Source organism: Centrocercus urophasianus, unplaced genomic scaffold, assembly GCF_019232065.1.
Source record: "Centrocercus urophasianus isolate 14NV4802_14NV808 unplaced genomic scaffold, USGS_Curo_1.0 seq_23, whole genome shotgun sequence".
Lineage (NCBI taxonomy): Eukaryota > Metazoa > Chordata > Aves > Galliformes > Phasianidae > Centrocercus > Centrocercus urophasianus.
The window spans coordinates 7,318,581-7,343,749 of record NW_024884789.1 but is presented as its reverse complement, the minus strand read 5'-3'; the positions used below and the strand labels follow the sequence as shown (position 1 = coordinate 7,343,749).

Here is a 25,169-nt window from a genome sequence, read left to right as displayed (position 1 = left end):
GAGCACAGCAGCACCAAATCCCACCCTCCATCCGCAGCCCCAAACCAATCACAGCCCTGCCCGCATCCCACCCCTCATCCTGCTGGCAGCAGCCGCGGTTAATTAGTGCCAGAGGTTTGCATGAGTCAGCAGCTGGTAACTGTTCCTGTCGAGGTATGGGGCCAGCACGCAGACAGGCTTTTCCTGCTCGATAAACCCTTATGTGAAACCAAGGCCATCCTTCAGCAGCTCCATCCTTGCAGGTGGGGAAATCCATGCAGAGAGCTCCAGATGGGGCACTGAGACCAGAGATGCCGTCCATTTACCTTCCATGGGGTGATTCACTTGACAGCAAGGCAGGAGAACGATGTCCCCACCTAACCTCAACGGAGTAGTTCTTCTGCCAGCAGCTCAGCAACACTGAGAAAGTGCTCAACTGTCACCTCCAGCTGCACTTCACCTTCTTTTTAGCTTCATAATGCTGTATCCAAGTTACATTTTCGCCAGACTGTTCCAATAGCTTAAAAATGGGCTTGTGCAAACAGGACAAGAGCAGGGAAACCTGTGGCATCTTCGGATCACCAGCCCAGCTTTTACCCAAAGCACGGGACACCCACATTTGGGAAAAACAGAAACCAATGAGGGAATACTTGTGAAACTGAAACCAAATAGAAGAGGTCACACCTTTTCAATAAGTGTGGTTAGACAGCTTGTGACTGCCAAGGCAAAGAACTTATAAGAACTTATTTCCTGCTCAACTCCTTTTTTTTTTTTTTTTTTTTTTGGCAGAGGAGACTCATTAGAAGAAACAGAACAAGCTGGAGAGGCAGAGATTCAGCACAAGATGACACAACACCAGTGACGAGAGCCCATCTGTGACAGCTCCTCACTATAGCAAAGACAGCTCACGTGGTGCCATCTGGAATGGGTTCTTATTTCAAACAATACAATGCCTCACACCAACTCCTGCAGAATTCCCCGTAAGCAAATTCGGTGCATCTCAGATACAACTGTTCCAGTGACCACTGAGAATGTTTAACACTGTGGTTTCATGCCAGGTTACAGGAATTGTGTGCGCATACTCCAAGAAGAAAACATCTTGAAAGCGTGCATCAAATACGCAGCACACGTCTGGAAAAACAAGATTTATGCAAGGGTGCTGTAGTGTTGTGAATGTACTGGTATTAATTAAAGTGTTCATCTGCTAACCTAATGCTGATGACAGAATATGAAAAGCATCGCTGGTTATCCAGGCTGAGAAGCAGATCAACCACCATGATAACACGAAGCCAAGGCCAAAGCAAACACCAATATACTATCAAGGAAAGGTTGATTTCCAGTCCAAGTTTCAATATTACATCTTTCAATATTCTTTACTCGGAGCAATCTGCACAAGCCAGGCCACAAACAGATTTATTAGGTTATTTTGAGAATGTTACGTGTAGAAACAGAATTACCCAAGACTGACCCTGCCAGTCAGCACTGCCATCACACTGCAAGTCCAGTTTCCTCTTGGCACAGTTGCATTTCCTACCTTATAATCAAGGGCCAGCAGAATTATTGCTTCATAACAGGCAGCAGTAAGGATTACATGAATTCCAAAGGCAGCTGCTTCTCTGCCCTTTCTTCTTCCAGTCTCTCAGATACCAGAACTTACAAAACAATTGTTTTTCCCCCATTGCAAAATCGATGGCATCTCCTCTCTGCTTAGCCCAGAAACATCACTGCCAGAGGAAACAGAAAAGGATACTTCTAGATAAAGGAGGAGAGACCAGAAATACTGAAGAGGAAGTTGTTAAACTCAGAAGGAAAGCTTTAGAGAAGAGTAAAGCGGTGGCTAAGTGAAAAGCAAACAGCCACGAAAAAAGAAGCTGCTGCTCTTGTGTTCTCTATGCTGCATAAGAGGAAGTTTAGCAAGCGCTCTGAAGAAATGTAAGATCTTTGACCCATAGGTGTAGACTGCTACTGGAACATGGAGTTACTTCTCCCCTCCTTTACTACAACAACACTTTGCTTCATCAATTGTGAGTAAGCCACTTCAGCAAGAACAAGATACTTCATTTATGACTGGTCTTGCAAATTACTCTCCATAGCAATCCGATAGAGAAAGCTCCTTCTGCTGTGTAGTGTTTGTGCTAAATGCTTCGTCTACTAATTGCCAACCATAGCTTTTAAAGAGCATTCAGAATTTTAAAGGATGCAGCCAGCTTTGATTAAAAATTTAACATCTTAAATAAAGCCACGCAGTTCCATTTATTTCACAAATGCTCAAAGGCAGCCGCAAGCCACCACCTGGAGAGGAATTAGTCCCACCTCAGTGTTCTGCTAAGTCCTGTGATAAGCAGCACTGCCTGAATTTACCATACTACACAAACTACTCAAACTTCATGTGGATGACCTGGGTGGTAGAATGGTGAAACACTCTGGGTCTGATCAAACATACTGTCTTAAAGACAATCACTGAACAGTTACAAAACGGTAAGAAGGGTTCTCCCTACCCCCCACAAGAGGATTACTTACAAACCTGCAGATCTGCTGATGCATATGGAGGGTGGCTGTGGCAGCTTTCCACGTTGGAGCCTGTGGATTTCAAACCTGAGAACACAATGCCACTGGAGGAGCTGTCTCAGGACACATTCTAACTTCAAGGAGGTTTGTGCAGTGCTCTGTCACAGTGAATCACAAACCCCAGAGCAGTATTTTCTAGGACCAGAGTCACACGTGCTTGGCTCCAGGGCCTAATTACCAATAAAGCTGGAGACATTGCTTTCACCTATCTGTAGGCATGTTCCCAACTTAAGCATATCATCACAGACAACCCCACTCCTGCACATGTCAGGGATGCTGCACAAAATACAAAATCAGACTATAGCTGGCACTGGGATACGTACAGCCTGTGGACAAATGCACTGTAAGTAAAGGAACCATCAATGGAAGGTTCCATGAAAACAAAGCAGGAGAGATCCAGGTTATTGATGCCAGTGACAGCCACAGGGGCTCCAATTTTTTTTTTTTTTTTTTTTTAATTTTATTTAATCAAAGTTAAGACATGAATAAACATAAATACAGCACAGGTACTTCAGATCATTCTTCATATTGTGTACAGACAGACTGATGGATGTAATACCAATGGAACCTGCAGTCAGTGAAGTGCATACAGCCTTCCCCCATACACACAAACCAATTTAAAAAAAAAAAACAAACCACACAGACAATCTCAGCACACACTCTCATTACAAATGATTCATACATAAATAGGTAGAGGGTGCAAACAAGCTAATATGCGAACATGTATAACCTCTCGTTAATGGGAAAAAAACAGAAGCAGCCATAATGATTAAAATACATTCAGTTACTGATAACTAGTTGTGCCATACAAGGCATTATCAAAAAAAGGAAATTGTGCTGCAGAGAAATGCTATATACAACAAGAAAATAAACTGCAAAGTTAACGCATGCATGTTTTATCCTGGAAAAGCACAGCCCTCCAATATTTTCTCCACGTTTGTTATAAAAGCCCTCTGCACTCAACTAAAATTAAAATGATCTTAAAGGATAATACTTGTAAAGTTTTACTTAAGTCTTCAGCCACAGAAAACTGCAATGAAAATAAATGTTCGGTCATTTTCAAAACAAAAACAAAGAACAAAATCTATTCATCTGATGACATGCATGATTAAAAGGTCTAGGCAAGGTACACTGCTCTACATTCCTGATGACTAAGGAAAAAAAGCTCAAGTCAATTTAATTTGCAGATGGTCAAAGGATTTTGTATTCCAGCAGGAGCAGCAGTTCAGATCTTCTGGATTTTTTCCCCCACAACTACAGGATTCTCTTTTCTGATTTTCTCAGCAGCATCAGCTTTGTAATTGTAAGAGCAACTGTGTACATCTGAGTAGCGGTGCATCCCGCAGTAAACGTTCCCACACCGACACTCAAACCCTGTGGACAGAAACATCACTTTAGGCAGTTCAGTGTTCTGAGCACACCCACCTGTTCTAAATCCTGAATGTGTTCACTCACTATCAATAAATCTGTCACCAGTGTCAATCAGCCAAAGAGAAGCTCTGCTGCAGAAAGCATAAGAATCACAAATAATGCATTTAAGTATTTAAATCAAGACTTGACCAATCCTTCCTATTGCATTATGTATCAGTGCAAAACGCATTCCTGAAGACTTCTGGATCACTTTCTTTGTTTCTGAACCATTATCCCACACAACCCAAGCTTCTCTGGCCCTTCCACTGACCCACTGCAATGATGGTTAGCAGATGGCAGCCAGCTATCAGCCAACCTCCAGCTAAGCAGACTTCAAAAGAGCAGTACTTGGAGTTATAAATTTCACTTAAAGAAAAGAAGCTGAAAAACAAAACAAATGCATGGAAGACTAGATCTAGTACAAGCCAGCTAGAAACAAAACTTGGGCAAAGGCTCTTTCAATCAACAGCATGAAGAAGTGACTGTACCCCATTTATGCCATAAGATGTTTTCAAAGCTCCAAAGCCTAAGTTTCTTTTTAAGAAGAAGCAAAATGAGAATTTCTTACCAGTAAGTCCAACCTTCTTCCTGCACATGAAACAGCGATTCTTTTTCTGTTTTGGTTTGTCAAGTGACTTGTCTTGCTCTTCAGGTGTAGGCTCTGCATTCTCTGACACGGAAGCTAATATTAAAAAGTTGATGAGAACACTGGAAAAAACATTTCTCTCTTCTTCCTCTAAATGATACGATAAGCTAAAGCCCATCTTGTCAACTCAGGCTGTGGGGTTGAGTCATGTACTCAAAGCACTCCCTCCATTTAAACATTCAGTCCAACTCAAGGAGAGAACTCACTGAATGCCCTTATAGAATTGACAGTATTAAGTTACCACACATTAAAAGGTTTGCTATCCGTCCCTTTATACATCAAAGTAAGTAAAAACAGGTTTAAAAATTAAGAGTCAGAGCTGCCAGATTTGAGGAGAGAATGAACATCCAGCACCAAGTGTTTCCCATCAGTGTTACTGGTCTGTTTCCTAACACAGGAAATACACAAAGAAGCTTTTAAGCAGCATTAGCAGCACTGTATATTATGAGTACGTGCTATGAAAAATCCTCCTTACCAAAATGTTGGAACACTCATTTTCACTGAAGGCTGCAATACTGAGGCCATACAAAGTGCAGTGTTTCAGAACAATCTCTTCTACTGTGATGCTGCTGCTCACCTACATCTACAGCAAGGAAGTCACTCCTTTGTCCATGAATCTCAGAACTACAGGACGTCCACTGCTCTGAAACCCACGAGGAAGGGAAATCCCTCTCTCAATTTGAAGAGATTTGTTAAGACTACTATCTGTTCAGACTAGTTCAGTGTTCTCTCACATACAGAAGACAGCTTACAGATTGTGTGGAAGAACAAAAAGTACTGGCAATATTTGCCTTACTCAGGTCAAAACAGAAACTGGTTGGTTTTCCTCAATATTTGCACATTCCTCACTTTTCAAAACAAAAATAGATACCAGAGCAAACTTGATTTCAAGAAGGGCTCGAGAGGTTTGCAAGGTAAGCATGAAAGCAGCAAGGACTGAAAGACGCACAAGAAGTATCAGAAGTGGGAAGAGTTACCAAAGTGAATTCTAGCAGTGTTAGACAGAGCAGACCTTCCTGCATTTATTAATTCATTAGGAAGCCTTTATGCCATAAATTGGCATTTCGGAGCTAACAACTCAGGCTTGCATTTCCTCTTGCAGCAAAATCCAGTTACTTCAATATAAGTTTTTACAGAAAGCCTCTGTAACTGTAAGGCAAATTTAAGGAAAGCTGGCACAGTTCCCTGCATAGCAAGGCTCTCTAATCTACACATACACTTATTTACTTTCTACATAAGACTCTCACACAAGAAAAAAAGGTTTAATAATATTTAAGGGATGCTGCTTACTGCTGAACTGAGTGGGAAGATTCTACTGCTGCCACAAGTCATTTTCTGTCTACAGTAATAACCATACATTCTGCCTCTCAGTTTGCTTTTGCACAGAAGACAGATTTGACTGCAGATCCTCTCTGATAATCATGAATGCCCCAACTAATAAGTCACCTTTAGATAACAGGGTGTCAGTGCTCTGTCTGTAAACTAGGCATGACACACAATAGAAAAAAGCCAGGTAAAATGCAATGCCACCCAGCTTGGAGCTCACAGGAAATATGCTGCAACCACTCCCAGCTGCTATATTTTGTCTGGATTCCAGGATGCTGCTGCCTGTGCTGCTGGAACTGCTTCCCTCCCTTCCTCCAGCCCCAGCCCTGCCTTTTGCTGGGGAACAGAAGCACCAGCAGTACCAGGACAAGCTGCCAACTAACCAACAAGGAACAGAGCAAGAAGAAACATTCACCTCTCGGGAGGCGACAAGCTGTCCCGCCTACTAGAAATCCCTTGCTTTACAGAGCGTGCTCTTAGCTGATCAAAACAACCAGAGCCTGGATTTCCTTCTAGAGGCAGCAGCTTTTGCTAGTGCTTTGCTCATGCCAAGTCTGCTTGAACTTCAGCATACTCCGACCATGAAAACAACACCTTGGAGATAAAGCACACTTAGTTCTTGTATCCCTGCAGGCTCAACACAGAACTGAGTACATTTGTTGCAAAGCTGCTGACACCTCATCTGTTCTCTCCTCTCCGCCTGCTCTGGATGTTTTGTTTGTCACCTCTGCTACCAGGCAGAGCTTCTGAAAGAAAAAGGTCATTCCCATGAAAAGACTAACAGCTACATTTACCTTTTAAGCACATCTGACCAAACCTAGGAAGAACAACACTCACTCCCCAAAAGAAATGAAATATAAGGTTAAACTAGAAGATCACTACTAATTTTCAACAACAAGCCAAAGTGTTCAGCCTAACACACACTGCACCTACAGAAAGACAACAGCAGGATACTGCTGCATTCCAGTCCTGTTTGCATTTTTTCCTCAAATGAGAGGGATTGTTTCAGCCTCAAATCAAAGATGCAACAAAAAACAAAAAGCAACCTTATCATTTGCACTCCTTGCTAGGTTCCCATACAATTTAAAAAGGGTTCTCTTCTCTCTTGGGTCAGTCTAGCCTTCCCCCACCACAGGCAGAAGGAGTCTTAGATGTTGGCTGATGACAAACATAAGCTAATCCTTATGGATATGAACTAGAAAGTAAAGACCATAATAAAACATAATCACTGTGCTACTTGAACAACCTTAGGAGTAAAGCAGAAGTTCTAAAAAAACTAATCCAGTATACTACTGAGAGACCTTGTACACAGTGTTATAACATGGAGGCACTACATTTATTTTAGTGCTATCTTATGTAAAAGCACACTTACCTACAGAATTTAAGTTTAAATCTTTATCATCCTTCCCTCTCTGCCTGGAGAACTCCTCTAGTAAATCAAAATATCCTACGTTATTTCTGCACTCCTATCATAAGCATTCTCCACACCCAAGTCCCTGGTACCACCACAAAAACATGAAGTAGCCATCAGTGCCACTCCAGTACTGCTTACTGAGACTGCCCTGATAAGGCCCACTGAAGTTGATGAACTTTTGGCTCAACAGCATTCCCAGTAGGTCCAGGTTACCTGCCTGTAAAATTCCACAGCAACTACTCTTAAGAAAGCTTTTTATTCAGTCAGTGATACCTCACAATGAAAACAACAGCCCCACAACCAAAGCCAAGCAAGTGCAAAACCAGCTGGCTTAACTGAGAACAAACATGCCTGCACTTTTCAGCTGGTTACTCAAGTCGGTTAAGTCTGATTTCCTCTTAAAAAGTCTTTCTGAAATATGTGAATCCTAACCTGACTGATTTTAAACTCATTAAACCTAGAGCAGTGAAACACCTTTTTCAATTGCTTGCAGGTTTGCCAGGAGGCAGCCCAATTAACCCAGTGCCCAACAAACAAGGAATCCTGACTGGCTAATTGTAACACGGCTGTAACATTGAGTGAAAGGTACAGCAGCCCACAAGGTAACCTAAAACGAGTTGCAGAGATGCCCAAAATAGAAGAAAGCTGCTAGAAGAGCTGGATTGTACCTACTTAGTGCATTTCATTTTAGGTCACCTTCAATGATACGTTCATAAGAACAGTAAATTAAAGATATGTACCTATTAGCCACTATCCACTGCCTGGGCTTTTTGCTCTACTCGGTACCTAAAAGCAGTTTTTTTTCCCAGCTAATAAATGCTGAGCAAGTGATCAAACAGGAGAATCCCCCCCACACACACCCTATGCACAGACAGCACAAGAATTATAAGCTCTTAGTTTGGGACTCCTACCATACTAGTAGGAGTATGCTATTAGTCATGCTAACTGCCTCACACAGCCCTATTACATTCCTGTCAGAAGCCTAAAATTCAAATTCTGAATGATGTGAAAAAACAAACTTTAGGATGCAAAACCTTAACAAGGCAATAAAGCCCACTTAGCACTTAATATAAGTTGCTTTCTTTTCAAACTTGCACTTTCCAAAGCAGAAGGCTAAAACTGGAAAGGCTACATTTCATACAGTTTTCAGTTAAGGGATAGCACAGAAGTAATCTTCAGAAAAATGGGGCTGACCCTGCCACAGCCAGTTATAAATAGGGACTGTAATTTAGAACTGCAATTACGTGCTGATGTTCTTAGTTTAGAAACTAATAAGGTACAAAGAAAAGGACACAGCTGAAACACTCTAAACACCTGACGTAGGTTGACCCTTGAAATGCATTCTGCAGAATGGGAATACAGGAACATACCCTTGAAATCAAAGCTTCTAGTTCCTATCTTCTCATAGGGAGAATTAGTTTCAGAGACGGATAAATGTATGTTCCCTCTAATTCTCTGAATGTGATTTGAGACATTCTTCTGAAAGCTTGCTGGGTAAAGTCCTTCCAGAGGCCCAATCACAGAAAAAGCAAAGATGATTTTAAGTTACAATACTATTACCCTACCTCCAAGTGAAAAAGCAGTATATGCTGTAAGCCTAAAGTTTCAACTTGCAGTTAAGCCAAGCAAGCAAGATGTATATGTAGACAGAGACACTAACCCAGGCTCTGGGTGGAAGAAGAATCATGAGACTAGCAGGTTCTGGAAGCTTTTGGGAGTGAGTAAGAAAAAAACATGGCAGTAGATGATGAGCCTAAAGAACTGACATCATATTGCCTGATACAGGCTTATTCTGATAGAGATGTGACATGCAGTACAAAGATTTCTGTGTCTGACATGAGGTCCCCTGCAAGGCACATACCAGTACAGGAGCTGGGTTACAGCAATGCTTCCCAGTTTCTCCATACTGTAGAACTGAGATGAAAGTAAAGCCATCTGTGTATTTTTACTCAGAGGTACAACAGCTCCAGATATGCCTTGAAAAGCCACTTCCACTGTGCAAGTACCCACAACTTGAGACCTATAAGCCCTTGCAGCCCCTGCTTTCTCTGAGACTAGGTAAGGTCAGATGTCACTGATCTGTATATTAAGAGCATGCCTTGTGCACACTGTCGAAGTTGAGGTATTCTGTTCCAGAAAATGAAGTAATGGATACTAGTACATACTCTTAAAGATGCATTCTGGATGTAAATATGTTTCCAGTAATTAACTTTGCAAATAGCAGTACAAAACAGCCTAAGCATTAAAGTCTTTCCACCTCCTTGGTCACACAAACTGTAGTTATGAAACTCAGAAGACTTTGCTGAGCACAGGTAACAGTCACAGAGAGTGACTCTTTTATTCTACCCTACAAAAAGGGACAACTCTGATTTGGTAAAATACCTGAAACACTGAACTTCAGTAACAGAAGTTTCAAAAGAACCTGTATTTAGCAACTGAGTGAAATGGCACATTTTATCTGTGGGAAAACCTGAACTGCTATTTTAAGCCTGCAGAAGCAGAGCTCTGTACACTGAAGCCTTAGCTGTGTCAGCAAGAGAAAACACAGAATACTTACTGACTTACCTTTAAGTACCTTCTACAAAGTCTGTGGATTGCAGGCCTGAACAAATTTGGTATACTATCTGATTTTTGCACTTTCCTAAGAAAACTAAAGCGTTTAATGGCATTTAAGTTCTGCAAGCCTCTACATAAGCAGAAGAATCAACAAAGAAAAAAAAAAAAAAACAAGATAACAACAAAATCTCTTTACATTGTAATAACAACAAGAATTATAGGCCAGACTTGAAATGATCCTTTCAGGTGTTTTTTTTTTTTCCAAGCAACTGGAGTGCATAACCTAATAATAATTTTATCTTTGATCAAGTAATACACTAAAAATCAATCAAGTCCCTAGGCAAAAGGCTCTTCAGTAGATGTTTCATGCTTACACTGACAGTTTTCAGCTATGTCATAACACCCTCTGTAACAAATACACTCAAACTTCCGTGGTGCTTGCCTAACCAGCAAGTTACCAACCTGAGAAATAATGAATTCTCCCAAGTCTATCCTCATGTAGTAGCTGTGGCATAGAGACTTAACAATACATTCATTTATGACGTGTATTTCCAATCTCAATTAACACACTTGTTACTGAAACTTGCAATTAAAGTCAAATCTACAGTTCAAGACTCTTACATTAAGTTTATCATTATTTTTTCACATCTGATTTCACAGAACATTTAGTTCTGAGAATGGGCCATCTCTTGAACAGGAGTGTATAATGAACAGTCAAGGTTTTAAAGATATTTGCAAGATCCGTCTCCAAAAGCCAGGTACCAACCTTGCAACTCTTCTGTCTCAGGTACTGTTTTGTCCACAGCTGTACTATCGGGTTGGGATGATGCTACAGATTCTGTTAAAAGCGACTGACTTGATACAGGGCTGAAAGGCAAAGAAAAAAAGTTATACTTTGTTTTTTAACATGAAGCTTGTCTATGTCCTACAGAGCATTCCTGAAAGAAATACATTAGAGTAAGTCTTGACAAGCATGCCAATACTTTTCACTTCAGTGTTGTTTCTGTAACCAAAGTTCAATTAAGATTACTAGGCAATCTGAACTGATGAAAAATTAAACATCTTTGCATTCATACAGAGCAATAAACCAGTTCAACTAACAAAAAATGTGTTACCTCAAGCCCCCCAACCATTTACTGTAGTTCAGTATGTTATTCCTCCATACAGAAGAAGCAACAATGCAACATTCAACACAAGAATTTCTGAAACCTTAGCCAGCAAGGTAATTGTAGGGGAGCTACCTCTGGTGTTGCAGTGATATGAACAAGAAAATTGCAGCATGTCAATGTTGCCAGCAGTAAAGCATCCTCAGTTCTACACAGAACTTATATCCGTGCAGTATAAAACACCAATGGCCAACTTTCTCCACTCTGTCAGCCATACTGCTAAAACCAGAGGGCAGCTGAAGAGCCACAGTCAAATACCCAGGATAGTTATGGGAGAGACAGTGGCAGCTCTTCTGTGCCACAAGGCTCAGGTGAGGGGTAACACCACCCACTTGCCCAACTTCTTTCTCCCTCTGTTCTCAGGGATTTGCTCTGAATAAGAGAAACTGGGTTACCCAGCAGCCCACACTTTAACAAAGCCCTCCCCGAAGGCCATGACACAACCAGGACGTTTGGGTGGTCACTTCAATTGCCAAGAGCTGCACGCAGCTCTTGACCTGAAGGTCTGAACACCTACAGAAAGGCATGTTTTGTTCTGCAGCTGTTTCCTCAGAGCATGGAAAGGCTCAGTGAGGTACTGCCAAAGACTGAAGTTGAGCCCCCAACTTTTATTTTGGAAAAAAGAAAAAGATGTTGATTTTCTGCCATGCGAGGCTCAAGGCAAACAGCCATTCCTTTCTCCTGTAACCAACAAGCAAGCTAGTGATCAAATACAGTTCTTTTAAATACAGGTTGGGTGGGAAAACAAACCCAAGGCACTTCAGCTGGTTCACCTCTGCACACCGACCTGGATGATTCTTCTCTCATTAATTTATTTTAAGAATACCTAGTGTAACTGTTGTATGAGGGTAAGATATTTACATTCTACCTCAGTTGGAAATCCCAGAATAGAAAAATCAAATACGACATCGAGCACAGCACCCAGAACTCAGTTCAGAACAGGAGGCAAGCAAGAGATAAAACCTCCTATAAAAAGCTATAGGGCAGAAAACAGCCTGAGCAGAATCAGTCAGCGATAACTAATGAAACCAAATCCTGCTTACCCTTGGTCTGCACTTTACTACATTTCATTTTTTAACCAGCAGTATTTACTCAGATTTTCATTTCACTTCCACCATGCAGCTAACATTCCTCACTCCAAAAAAACTCCAAAGCACTTCTAAAGTTGCTGTTGGTTATACCAATCCATAACTGAAATACAGCCAAGCAAATAAATATTTAGCTTTCACAAATGGAGAGCACTTAGTAAGTCTGAGTGATTTACAAGAGGACATTACGTCTCTCTGAATAATCCAGTTGGAAATGACTTGTTTAATAAGACATCAATTCAGCAGTACAACTTGTACTAGGATTTAGACATCCTTCCCCTGCATGCTCCACATTTTGCAAAGCAACCAGTTTGTTAACACATTATCGTACACTTATGAGAGTACCCATCAACAGCTTTCTGCCATTTTTACACAATTCTCAAGTGTATGGAATGGAAAAAACACTGCCTTGGTAAGTATACAACTAACTGCAAATTGTGGAGCTGGAAGACTAGCCAGATAAATCTCCATGGAACAGCATGAAGCTGGCAATGCTCCTATTTGAGGCTAAATTCTGAAGAGAAATTTGCATTTGAATGCAAGATGTAGCTAACAGATCCTCTACTATTTATTGTGAGATCCCATGCTTTAAATGTTTCAGATAAATTTTAGATGCTTTCCTAAGCTAGATCCTTGCACTTAATTACGGAGCATCAAAGCACACTTAATTTCATCACGCAGACTAACACATTTCCATGCAAAAAAAGACAGAATGACAGGACCAGCTTACCTTGGCTGCATAGATTGAGTCGATGAAGAATCTAAAGTTGACTGAGTTTCCTGGGCACTGCCTTCTGTGCACTGAACCGGTAAGGACTCGGTTATACTACTGACAGAAGTTGCTGGAAGGAAGACACTAATGTAAAATGTGTTACACTACTTCCGAGGGTTACATAAACTGCACAACTATTCTTTGACCCCCATGACACCAGCCAGGAAAGTAATTGAATCTCAGTCTACATCATAATGAAAAATAGTTTTACAAAAAAGTAATTATGTCTGGTCATATTTCAAACGTGTTTCGGCCCCAGGCCACCACAAGCTTCACAGCACAAAACTGCAAAACTAGAGCTTTAAAATACTTACTATTTTCTGTTACTTAGAGTGTCTACAAACAGCCTTCTCAGTATAAACTCCAAGTTCTCTAACATGATAGGTTTTGATATTCTTAAATGAACCAGAGTGGATCTACGAGATACAGCACTGCAGCATCTCAACATCTCCTTAGGATACACTAGGAAGTTGTAGAACCTGGATCTCTAGGTTTCCAGTGATGAAAGCCGAAGCTTCCAAGTAAAAATTACATTTATAATAATAATAATAAAAAAAGTTCAGAATAGAGCCCAATGGGAGAAGCTTGGTGTCGATATCCAGCCAAGCCAGAATAGGCATTTCAGATTCTAGAGGAATGCACTTGTCACACTCCTTCCCACAGCAGGACATGCTGAAGTCTGAAAGAGTGAAAAAGAACAGAGAAAGGGTTCCTTCTCCCTAGGGAATCACCATTAACTTTGAGGGTGAAGAGCCCTCCCAGCTTTCTCCTAGAGAGGGAATTTCTACTGCACTTACTGCAGTGGGTTGGGGAAATCAGTTATGTAGAACAGAACAAATACTTTGGGCACTGGACCAAAAAAAAAAAAAAAAGATTAAAAAGGAGGAGAAGCCTTTCTTAAAATAGAAAAAAGCGTCTGGGAGTCAATCCTTCAGCATCAGGCTGCAAACCTACACTTCAAACGCTTTTCAGAAACATTCCCTAGGACAGATGTTTCCTCCACTATCAGTAGTTTTGGGAAAAATGTGTTAACATATCTCTGCACTTTCATCTTGGAATTGTAAACCACCATATGAATATAATATATATTAGCAACTTTAAGGAGCTTAATTACAGCACAACACTGTGAGCATTTCATCCAAGTTCAATCCATCAGTTAGAATGTGTCGATGAATACAATCTATTGGTTTGCACTAATGCTCCTGTGTATTTAGCACTGTGCCACGGTCAAGGTGCAGTCTAGCTTATCATTTCAAGTTTCCAAACAGCAGCACAACAGCATAACTTACCAGGAGGGCTAATTCTACCATTACTGTTCTGCCTTTGAAGATGTTCTTTGTAGCATACTGAACACATGCCATTTGTCCGAGGGTTCCCATAAAATCCGCAACCAGTGGAACAAAGCATAGGCACTTGGCTACGGTTGGTTTCTTGAGCCATTTTCTCTTCTTCTACACACCTGAAATTGATATATTTCCCATTATTCAGACACCTCAGAAGCACTCTTTTACACTTAATATTTGAAAACCTACATTTCTCTACGCTCCATCAAGGTGCTCAAGGATAACCTTAAACCTTACCAGCAGAACTACCACAAGTGATCCTCCTTAATGGTATTCTTAACTTCGTGACTATTCTCAAAAGGCCTAACTTGTAGATGAGTTTCTGACATCTGTTACTTACTGAGGCAAAATCAATTTTCATTTTTTTCCCTCCTCATATATACAGACATATCTGCCCAATTTTGCACCAGTTGCGAAATAAATGTTTCTTGTTAACAAACTAAGTATCTCAAGGTATCAGCTATTTTATTCAAGATCAGCGTAGGTCTACCATTTTATATTTCCTCACCAGAAATTAGGATGAGGCACAGACAATTCTTCTAAGACAAAATGAAGACAGATTAGCAGCATCACTGAAAATCAATGCTACAAGTAATGTCAGCATACTTATCAAAAGCATAGAAAAAGAAAACTCAGAAGGGAAGAGGATCTAAGAGACTTGATTATTTCACCAATTGTCTAGCTATAAAACTAGATGAACCTACGGTCAGAAATACGCTTGGGTAAAAAGGCTTCATTTTAGACAAGATGTATTTGAAGTCACACAACAATTGCATTTTGTGTTCATTTACCAAAAGCACGTGGAACTGATACTCAAAAGCAAATCTCTGGGTTGCAAGGCTCGGAGCAACACCAACACCAGCCAAGTCCCCTGTTCATAGCAGTGAAGTGCTCTACTTTGAGAACTCAAAATGTAAGACATGGAAGACAAAAAAAAAAAAACTTCAGTATCTTATTAAGCTTCAACCTGCAATTAAGCTTCTTTCAGCTGTCTGACCCACCACTATACAGAAGTGTTTTGCTTTTAACACACAAAGCCCCCACTGACCTCAAATGGCAGCTAGATTTGATTTTGCTGAAGTACTGTACTTGTAAGTGGAGAAGCACCTTCCTGCCTGCCTTTCCTCTAGATAACCCCACTGAAGGAGCTGCAAGTAACCTATGCAGGAATTCAGTTCTTATGCTGGGCCCACTCACACAGTGCAGCTGAAGACTGAAGTGTAAATTAACACGAGTTGTCTGCGCTGTGGTAACTCAAACCACTTTAAAGATGAAACCTTATACAAGTCACTGCTGGCATACAGTATTTAAGATTGAAAATCTAATTAAGAGCCACTTTGGACAGAGTATTTCAACAGCTAATAAAGACTCAGTCACTGGGCAAAAACAAAGCTTTTAATTTTAGATTTAAAATCCCTACCAGACTAAACTTCGAGTTTTACTATGATTGTCTTTCCATTCACCAGCCAGCTTCAAGCAGTGCATAGGAACTCAATAACAGCACATTACTGGGTTTTTTCTTCCTGCCCAAACAACAGCTGCTGAACAGAGCAGGTGCTAAAGTCACACAGCAACCATCTCTGGATAATGGACTTCAAGTCTGCTCCATTTCAATAAGCAAATTGTGAAAGGTGCACAAGGATGACCAGAAGAAAAACTAGAAAAGCCAGCTCCTGAGTTCCTTAACCAGCGGATCCAGCCACCAAGTGCACACGAGCCAATGGCATGAGGCTCCAGAATGTGCTGATCAACAAGGGAAGTGCCACAGATGCCTCCGGAGTTTCAATAAAAGCCACAGGAAGTGGAAGTTCCTATATTGGTTGCTAATATTTTGGGAATAAAATGAAGAAGAGATAGTATTGAACTGATGCAACAGTACAAAACTCAATGAGAAAGGAGCTGAAACAGCACAACAGCTTGTTGCATTCCAAAGGGGCAATGCATCCATCACCTCACTTCATTAGCAGCCTGCAAGCTCCAGGATGAGATGGCTGACCTGAACCATCTGAACCCTAAAGCCACACAATGCCAAATCAGCATAATGAGCTTTTGCTGCCAAGCTTCTCACTCCCTCTCCCATGCTGTTCCCACCCTTGCAGCGCTCATAGGCACTAAAAGGGATCAAAGAAGTGATCAGCTCTAGAAATCCAACTGCATCAGCCAAGCTGTTTGTCACATGTTTGTCACGTCCCCTGGAAGTGCTCAAGGCCAGATTGGATGGGGCCCTGGGCAGCCTGGTCTAGTATTAAAAGTGGAGGTTGGTGGCCCTGCATGTGGCAGGGGGGTTGGAGATGCATGATCCTTGAGGTCCCTTCAAACACTGGCTGTTCTGTAATTCTGTGATGTGTTCTTGGGCAAGAGAGAGGGATGAGAGTGGGAGACGCAGGAGCTGAAGATGCATGGAACAACTCATTTCAGCAGAGGAGCTGGCTTCAAGCATTAGGAGAACCACCGACCAAAAAGCAGACGCCGAGAACACAAGGGACCAGAGGCCCAGCATATGCTTCATTGGCACTTCTCCCTCACCTCCTTCACGCCACTGGAGCCAAACAGCAGCAAGCACAGCAATCAGGGCTGCTCCCATCTTAGCAGGCACTAATAGCAAGAGGTGGTGGAACAGCTGTTCTGGTTCAGCCTCAGAAGATCTTTTCAGAACCGTCCATAATTCATCAAACAGGAAGATTCACAGAATCACCAAGTCCAACCATCACACATAACAGTGGGCTGTCATGGAAACTGCACCCTGAGAAGTGCTGCAGGAGGAGTATGCCTGCTCCCACAGCCCCTGTTGTGCTCCCACCCCTTCCTTTGTTGGCAACCCCATGGTGAGTCAGAGCAGCTTGCTTGTGTGATGGAAAACCAGCAAGATTTGTGCAGGTGAACTGGGAAGCTCACTGGTCTGACAGACAGCTGAGATCCAGCATACAGTGCAAGAAAAAAGACTACAAATGGGACTGGCCATTTGTAGTGGAAGCTAGCTGTTACCAGGAATTAAGCCTACTGAACGATATATCCTATCAGCAGCTTCACAACTGTCTACAAGCTTGGCCTGGACACAAAACTTGAATAAACTTCACAGCTGGAATGACAGCAAGGTCTTGGGAGCAGTGTGGATATATGCATGTCCCAGTGAGGTGCCACAGAGCAAGTACAGAGCCTGGAACACTGCTGGAAATGTTTCTAAGCTCTGCCTGTTCCCCCCCAATCTGTGCTACCACAATGCTCATAGGGTCACCCTGTTACTTTGAACAGGAATTGATCCATCTTTGGAAGAAAAAAAAAAAAAAAGAAAAAAAACAACCAAACATCCAAACTCTTCACAATATTTCAGAGACGTTCCCTGCAGTGCTCTGTAGCATAGCTGCACAGCCAGCTGCACGAGCACCAATATGAGGGAAGAGCACTGTAGGAAGGGCAAGAGCCTTAAACCAGCACAGCCCCAACACAGCCTTTGATGAAGATTACAGAAGAAATGGCCTCTTTTTGTATTGGCTAAACATCACTGAAATTAAGACTGACTTCATATTACTGCTCAATTCAGAAATGCTTCTTGGCATAAGAAGCCCGCAGTGTGTCACCATGCTAAGTCCTCTCCTTCCTGCCCTTTCAGACCATCTCAACCACTAGCACAGGTCCAACTGCTCCCCTCTCACTACTGCACATCCTCAGAGGGGAAATTATTTTCCACAACAAGCAACACAGAACCACATAAACAGCACCAGTGATCATAACACATTCAGAACTGAACTGCGAAAGCTGGTTACGCTCCCCAGGACATTGGGTTCTCTGGGAGAAGAGAGAGCTCTCCCAGTAATTCAAAGAAAATAACAAAATATTTATGAACCTCCTTTCCCCCCCTGACTATGCACCACAATACTGTGCTGCTGGGTTTGTTGTGGTTTGTTAGTTGTTTTTTTTTTTTTAATTAAAATGTTTCTGTGTCACTCATTTCAAAGAGTTGATACTCTAGTTTTATAGGCTTGAAATGTTAATCAGTAAGATCAGAGAGCAGCATTTAGTAGGATTAAACACACAAGGTTTAGGAACCCCAAAATGCCAGCCTGCAGTCAGCCTTCCTTTCATCCATTCCCCTTCAGGAAAAGATCTCCTGAATTCAAGTTGTCCTCACACCTCCTTCCCATTCTGACACGTCCATTTCAACAGCATTTACTCACACCTCATCCTAAAGTTTCTCCTACTTCAGTTTACATCATCTTACTCAAAGCTGTCAGTACTGAGACATCTTTTAGCAGGTGCATAGCCAACCAAAATGCAGTTTGGACCACACTGATGCCAACTTTGGAAATGCTTCTCCAAGAGAAAGCAGAGAGCTGAGTTTAAGGTGCTCTTCACTGTCAAGGAAGCTTGAGCAATGCACTGACAGGTATCAACATACTCTCATCTCAGATCTGATTCCAATTTTTAAACAAGTGTTTAAAGACATTCCTTCCTCTATCACAATCACATTTATAATGGAACAGTTCATTTAAACCAGTGCTAATGGTCATCTCCCCTCGTCCTAAAGAAGCAGGGAAGAAACTACAAAAAAAAACCAAATGGGCATTGGTGCTGCTTAAGCATGTAAAGCTTCATCCCAGGTCCAAACACAAGCAAGACACAAAGCTGTGCAGACTAAAAACACATTTCACTTTATCGAACATACAGGTATGAATGTCTGATACCACTTGTATCACCATGTGAAAAGGCATATTGGTACAAGAAGCAGTAAGCAGCAAAATGCATTCCTCCCCAGATTTATCCAAACAAATAGCAAATAAAGGCCTAAGAAAAGAGCTCTGCTGAGTCTTGCTGCAGAAGCCTCCCAAGCGCTGACTGTTACAGGACACCACTTCACAGCACAAGCCACAGAAACAGGGAGCAGCTGCTCAGGTGCCCCACTGAAAGCAGGGCTCTGCTCAGGGTACAAAGCCCCAGGAGCGCAGAATAAAAGCAAGCTACAAAATAGCCCTGTTGTTTCAGTTTTTACCCTACTGCTCTCTCCCAAGAGGTTCCAATTCACATTCACTGAGCTGTGGCTTGGAGCTTTTAGGCACTGCCCTGCCCCAGCAACTTGCTGCGAACCCAAGGAGAGCTAGCAGGGCTGAGCAGGGCTCTCAGCCCTTACGGCCAGCCCTACACACCGACTGCAGGCAGACATGTAGGCATGGCATTCCTGCCTACAACACTACAGCTGGTTCAGATTTGCCAGCATAGCTGTGTGTGTAGCTACACTCTAACCCAGTTTCATCAGAATCCTCTGGGTTAAAAAAAAAAAAAAAAAAAAAAAAGTGAATATGGTTAAGGACCAACTATGCAAGCAAATCTGGAAGGGCAGTGACCTCTTTGCGTAGCAGCAGAGCACACAGCTGCTGCGTGTTTGTGCACACAGGAGTTCTCCAGCTCCCGCAGCAGCAGGAGATCCCAGGCACGTAAAGCTTTCCGCTGATTCCTCCAAACCTCTTCCTGCTCGCAGCTGAATGTGGCTTTAAGATGCGATTTGAACTACCGAAGCAGAATTTATGTAATGACTTCATATTGAAAACATAATATTCAAACTAGTGACCAAAGACTTGCATAACATGTTCTCACAACTCATTTGACAAGTCATCTAATATCTACTTATGCTCCAGTCTATTCTTGTTGAACAGCTTTTTATTTTTGTTTCATGCATAGATTTATTTTAGGCTCAAAAACAACAAGCACTTCTATTACATGCTCCTAACAGGAGCTTTACAAAATGAAAAATTGAAGAGTTACAGGAACTCTTCCCTCCACTTCTACATCTAAGTAGGCTGTGAGGTCAGATCCTTAAGAATTAAAGTTTGGGCCCTCAAGGAAGCCTCCTCCCCCCTCCCCCCTCAGTAGTGTACATCCCAGATTTAAGATGGGAAACAAACAGAGAGCCAGCATGGCTCAGAACCACACAGGGAGGAAGAAGCCACAGCAACACACATAATGCAGCTTCAGAAATGGAAGGTGGACAGAAGGTGATAGGAGGGGAAGAAGCATCAGTCACTTTCTCAGCTGATCTGAGCCAGAAAACAAACCAGTCACCTCATTGCAGGAGCCAGGAACACCCGGTACAGACAAAGCCCTCAGTGTGGAAGAGTTTATATCGTCAACTCCAGCTGTCTGCTCTTGTACTCAAGGTTACACGAGGAACAAGTATTCCACTACAGTGCCTTTGCTCTTACTAGGCAAAAATAAAGACACAGACTCTATACTGGTATCAAGAAGATCACTGATAATGAGGATTCAGCTTCTCACGCTTGTCTGCATGCACTATTAATAGATGCTACTTTACTTACTTGTGGCCACATTCAACCTTTGTAAAGTAGGGATTACAAGAACCAAGAAGAGCTTCCGTACAGCAAGGCACCTTTGAAACTCTCATTCACCTCAAACAAAAGCATCAAGTTACTTGCAGACACCACTGCACCTACAAGCAGACAGCAGAAGCCAAAGCAAATTTTCCTAATTTTGTTTCCAAACCTTTAGTACCTTCACCATACCAAGTAAAGGGGTAATTCCATGACATTCACTACTGCAGCTTAAAAATATCGAGCACAGTACCAGTTATGTTCCATTGACTACTATGAGGAATCACAATCTGTTTACATGGGATTTCAAAGAGGCAGAGCACAGACAAAAGGAGTTTCATGAAAGTATCAGAATTCCGGAAAGCTGCCATGCAGAGCTGTTGGCTTTGGCTGCGTGATGCTGGGGGAACATCAGGTAAGTGCTGCAGCACCAAAAGGGCTCAATGCAGCACTCTGCGTAAAACCTTCAAGAACCTTCTTCCTAGAGCAGAAAAACAATCACCCCAAGTCAAGATGCTAAAGCATGCCAAGGTTTATATTTTCAGTGCTACTTTTTTTTTATTATTATTATGTATCACTTACTGTATTTTTTTTTATTTTTTATTTTTTAAACAAGTGCAGTTGGACTTTAGTTCACCAAGACTCACAGTGCAGCATTACCAGCATCAGGCCCTTGTGCATGACATTACCCGAAGCTGGTGAGATTCAAAGAAAGCTTTTCTCTGGCTGAGAATCCAAGAGTTTCTTCACATTACTCCCAATAGCACAATGCACCTGGAGGCAACCCCAAGAAACCCCAGCACAGAGAAGCACCCAGAGGCTTTCAGAAACACCACCACCACGTGTTCTGTGCTCTTCTGTGATGCTTATCAGAAAGGCTGCCCTTTCTGGAGAGGTCAAACTGCATGCAAGTAACAAACAAAACCAAAAACCCACATACCACAAAAATCACTTCTAGGGTTGAGGAGAAAAAGAGCAGAAAGCCCTCAGAGCAGGACATGCACTTGTTTACAGCGAGACACAACAGAGACCTCCAATGAAGAGAACTGGTTGAACGTTTAAAGCACCAAGAGCAATACAATAACACAGTTGTTTTGCACAAAGTGAAGACAACCTTCAAGTGAGCTACCGACCAGAAAAAGAGAACCAAAAAAGAGCACGTCAGCATGTTATGCTTCTGCGAGCTGCTTTTGCATTGGTAAACCTGGGCGAGCTGGGAGAAGCACAGGAAGCAGCGCAAGGAATGCCCAGCACCACCAGCACGCAGGCCAAAGGAGAGGAAAGCTCCTTGCTCCCAAGGCACAAGGCTGCACTGCTCAGCTCAGCTCTCCCATGGTTAAAGGCAGGAGGCTGCAGGTCTGCCTTCCCCTTTGGGAAGCTGGCTCTGCAACAAGAGTGCCACAGAGACCTTCCGTGAAGTTACACCGGTGATGGACCACACCACTGTTAGGAAAAGAGCATTAATTTTAGGTAGTGCAGCTCAGGCATCTCTCTGCTCAAAAGCAATAAAGATCCAGGAGTTACACCCATGAGAACAGCAAACCATCTCAGCAATTACTTCCCAACTCACACAAGCCACAGCTGCACCGCATCAGGCACTGCTGATGGGCTCCTCTCTGCCCCAGCACAAACTGCAGGGAGGGCTATCTCACAGCTGAGCTTTGGCATTGAGGTGCCTGAGGCCAAAGACAGCACAAGTCCTCAAGCTATTCTCTATATTTTCAATCACAGCCCTATAAATAAAGTGTTTATTTGAAACTGTAGAAATGCTTCCTTTTAAGATGCCCTGGAAGAGATGAGCAAGCTGCTCTGAAGCAGGCAGGACAAAGCTACGTGTAGCCTGCCATGCTATCACGTACTGCTGCCATTTCAGAAGTCAGTGGACGTGTAAAATTAGAGGATTCTAGAATTCCCAATATTCCCTTCGGGCACCAGATGGAAGTTTAAGGGATGAACATGGAAGGCGGCTTCATAAACTATCACTGATGCCATTTTATAACAGGACTGGGTTCACAAACTGATAAAAAACACTTAAGGAAGATCAAACATTTACAAGATTACCCATACAATTATTAAAAGAATAGACTTGGGTTCAGTAATCACTTCCTTTGAGATTCAGAGAGAAGTAATCTTTTCTCAATACAGCATGTTTCACTTATTTTAAGCATATCAAGCCCAGAAGAGATAAAAGCTGCTTTAACACAGCTTCCCAAAATAGACAGCTTCTTGCTAACAAAACACCTGTTGCTCAGAACTGGCAGTAAGCACAAAACACATTATAATTTGTTTTTGTAAACAGCACTATGTAGAATTTTAATTAGCTTATAATGCTACAGCTCTACGTGGGCCTAATGCTAAGGGAGGTCCTGCTTTAATATCAGGGTTCCTGGATGTCAATAAATAAAAGGATCATCATCACTTCTGGCTAGGGCAGCTTGAATTCAGCTTAACTTCCAAGAACATTGTGATTACCATGCACGACGTGTTGTTCTATTTAGAATTATGCACTATGTCTAATTTAAGTGTCCAAAATTATACAACACTCTTACTGTGGTTCGATGGGGAATTTAACCTAAAGCTAAAGCCTGACCAAACAAAGAGGGTATTTAGGGACAACTTTTTGGCAAAAGAGGTATAATATTCCCTGTGGCAAAGCTGCATTCCTGGTCTTTTGGAACGCAGTTAAATTTAGCCAACGACTCCAAGGTGCTACTTTGCTTTAACCCTAATGTGATTCTAGGCTTTCTGTTGTTGTGATTGAAATAATAATTAAGGACAAAAGTACAAGAGAAGACAGCTTACATGTATCCAAATACATAAATATCAGAACCAATCACCCCACAGAAAACACTGGAAAATACAACTGATCAGTAAGCATCATGCTGGGCAACTGGTATTTATCTATCACTCCACATTTACTAACAAATGGACAAATACATCAACTAACTACTCATACTAGCCATTAAGTTCTGTGTCTTTCCTTACCTTCCTTTCAGCTGTCACTTACACTGCCATGTGCAGCCAGTACATGTATATCCAACATATATTTCCCTGTGACCAATGCAAAGATACAGGTATTTGGGGGATTATATCAGCTTCAGATGCTTCTGACACAATGCTGTTGTGCCAGGCACTCATCTACCTTGAAGACTTCGCTCTTCAAAAGCCTGGGCCCATTCCTGCACCTGATTCCTGGTGCAGCTCCACAGTTCTGCGCCAGGGCAGTCAAGGAAGCAGTTCTCTACAGCAAAAAAAGTAGAACTATCAAATCTATATGGGAACCAAACCTCTACACCACTGCCCAGCCACAGTGCAAGGAGAAACACAAGCTGCACGTGGCACCAAGAGGGCACAGGGGCAACGAAGTACAAGTTGCCTTGTGTCAGCCTTAAGCGCCCAAAACAGTGTCACACTAACACGTAAGGAGTTAAAGAACAACTGGCGATGTGCAGAGTATAAGGCATTCTCCCTTCTGAAGGTTTCTAGAACTACACTGTTTGCTCAGATGGAAAGATTGTCAGCGCCTAGGAAAATCTTAAGAATTCGTGGAAGAAACTTAATTGATGACACCTGGCATTTTCCCTCACTGCTATCACAGAACAGACAATCTTTATTTTTATTAATACTTCTAAGACCACACAGAGGAGACCGCATGCATTTCAGTTCCTCGACCTGAGCAGACTGCCAGCTTCCAAGCAAGACTTTACACTGCAAGTACCAGGGCATCCTTTTTACTTACTAATACTCACTTCAGGTACAACACTAAACTGCTTTTCTGACAAGCAAGCTTGCTATTCACTCCGTTTTCAGACAAGACTTTACTACGTGAGCGTGCATTTCTAGTACAATGTCTCTTCCACTTACTGTCCAGAACACTTAGGTCAGCAAATTAGGAGCACAATAGCCTAAAAATAGCATGGCTGGATGCCACTGTCTCCCATTTGTTATGATGGTACCTTTGTACAGAGTTCTTTCTACAATTCTACATAGAAAAATACAGCCATAAATGGCATTAAGGGATGGACTCGTATCCAAAAAGACCCAGCTGTTAAGCAGCGCTTTGGGATTCCCCCTAAGCATATAAGAAAATTACATTTTTAAAAACACTTTGAACTATAACTCTTTCTGAAGCACATCTGATTTCTTCTCTTACCACAGTGATTGTGCTCTCTGGTGGAATACATCAACACATGACAGAGTAACACCTTTCAGAGACAGGAAAATTCATCTTATAAAGAAATAGGAAAGCAAGGAAAACAAGCCAGACCCCACTCCAATTAGTTTGCTAGGCATACTAAAGCCTGCTCCCTCTTCATCCATTCTGAAGTATGATTCAAAGCCTGTTCACAAGATACCAAACCTCATTTTGGCCAGCTGCGTGGCTTTATCACAACACTCATTCCCTTCCACTGACAAGTACTGGCCAATGGGACTTCTATCAGGAAACAGTGGATAAAGAGGACAATATATTCCCATTTATTACGGCATACGCTTACAAATACCCAGAGATCAGCAATACCAAGGCCCTTAAACTTGACCTACAGACACATTCACATGCACCACAGCCTCAGCTGCTGCCTT

The 25,169-nt window shown here is 42.1% G+C and overlaps 1 protein-coding gene across 3 annotated transcripts in view; it reads right to left on the bottom strand.

The window, feature by feature from the left end:
* Window positions 1–2,948: 2,948 nt before the first annotated feature.
* The window catches only part of ZFAND6 (zinc finger AN1-type containing 6), a 34,194-nt gene continuing 11,973 nt past the window's right edge, over window positions 2,949–25,169 (bottom strand). For 2 of the 3 annotated variants that reach the window (XM_042823932.1, XM_042823933.1), the window contains 5 exons: window positions 14,215–14,384; window positions 12,884–12,995; window positions 10,666–10,766; window positions 4,526–4,639; window positions 2,949–3,921 (listed from right to left, as the gene is read on the bottom strand). In XM_042823932.1, coding sequence (XP_042679866.1) covers window positions 3,773–3,921; window positions 4,526–4,639; window positions 10,666–10,766; window positions 12,884–12,995; window positions 14,215–14,365 — 627 coding nt within the window. In that variant the 5' untranslated portion in view covers window positions 14,366–14,384 and the 3' untranslated portion in view covers window positions 2,949–3,772. Of the gene's footprint in view, window positions 3,922–4,525; window positions 4,640–10,665; window positions 10,767–12,883; window positions 12,996–14,214; window positions 14,385–15,059; window positions 15,085–25,169 lie in introns of those variants that run through there. The other variant, XM_042823931.1, reaches the window with a different exon arrangement.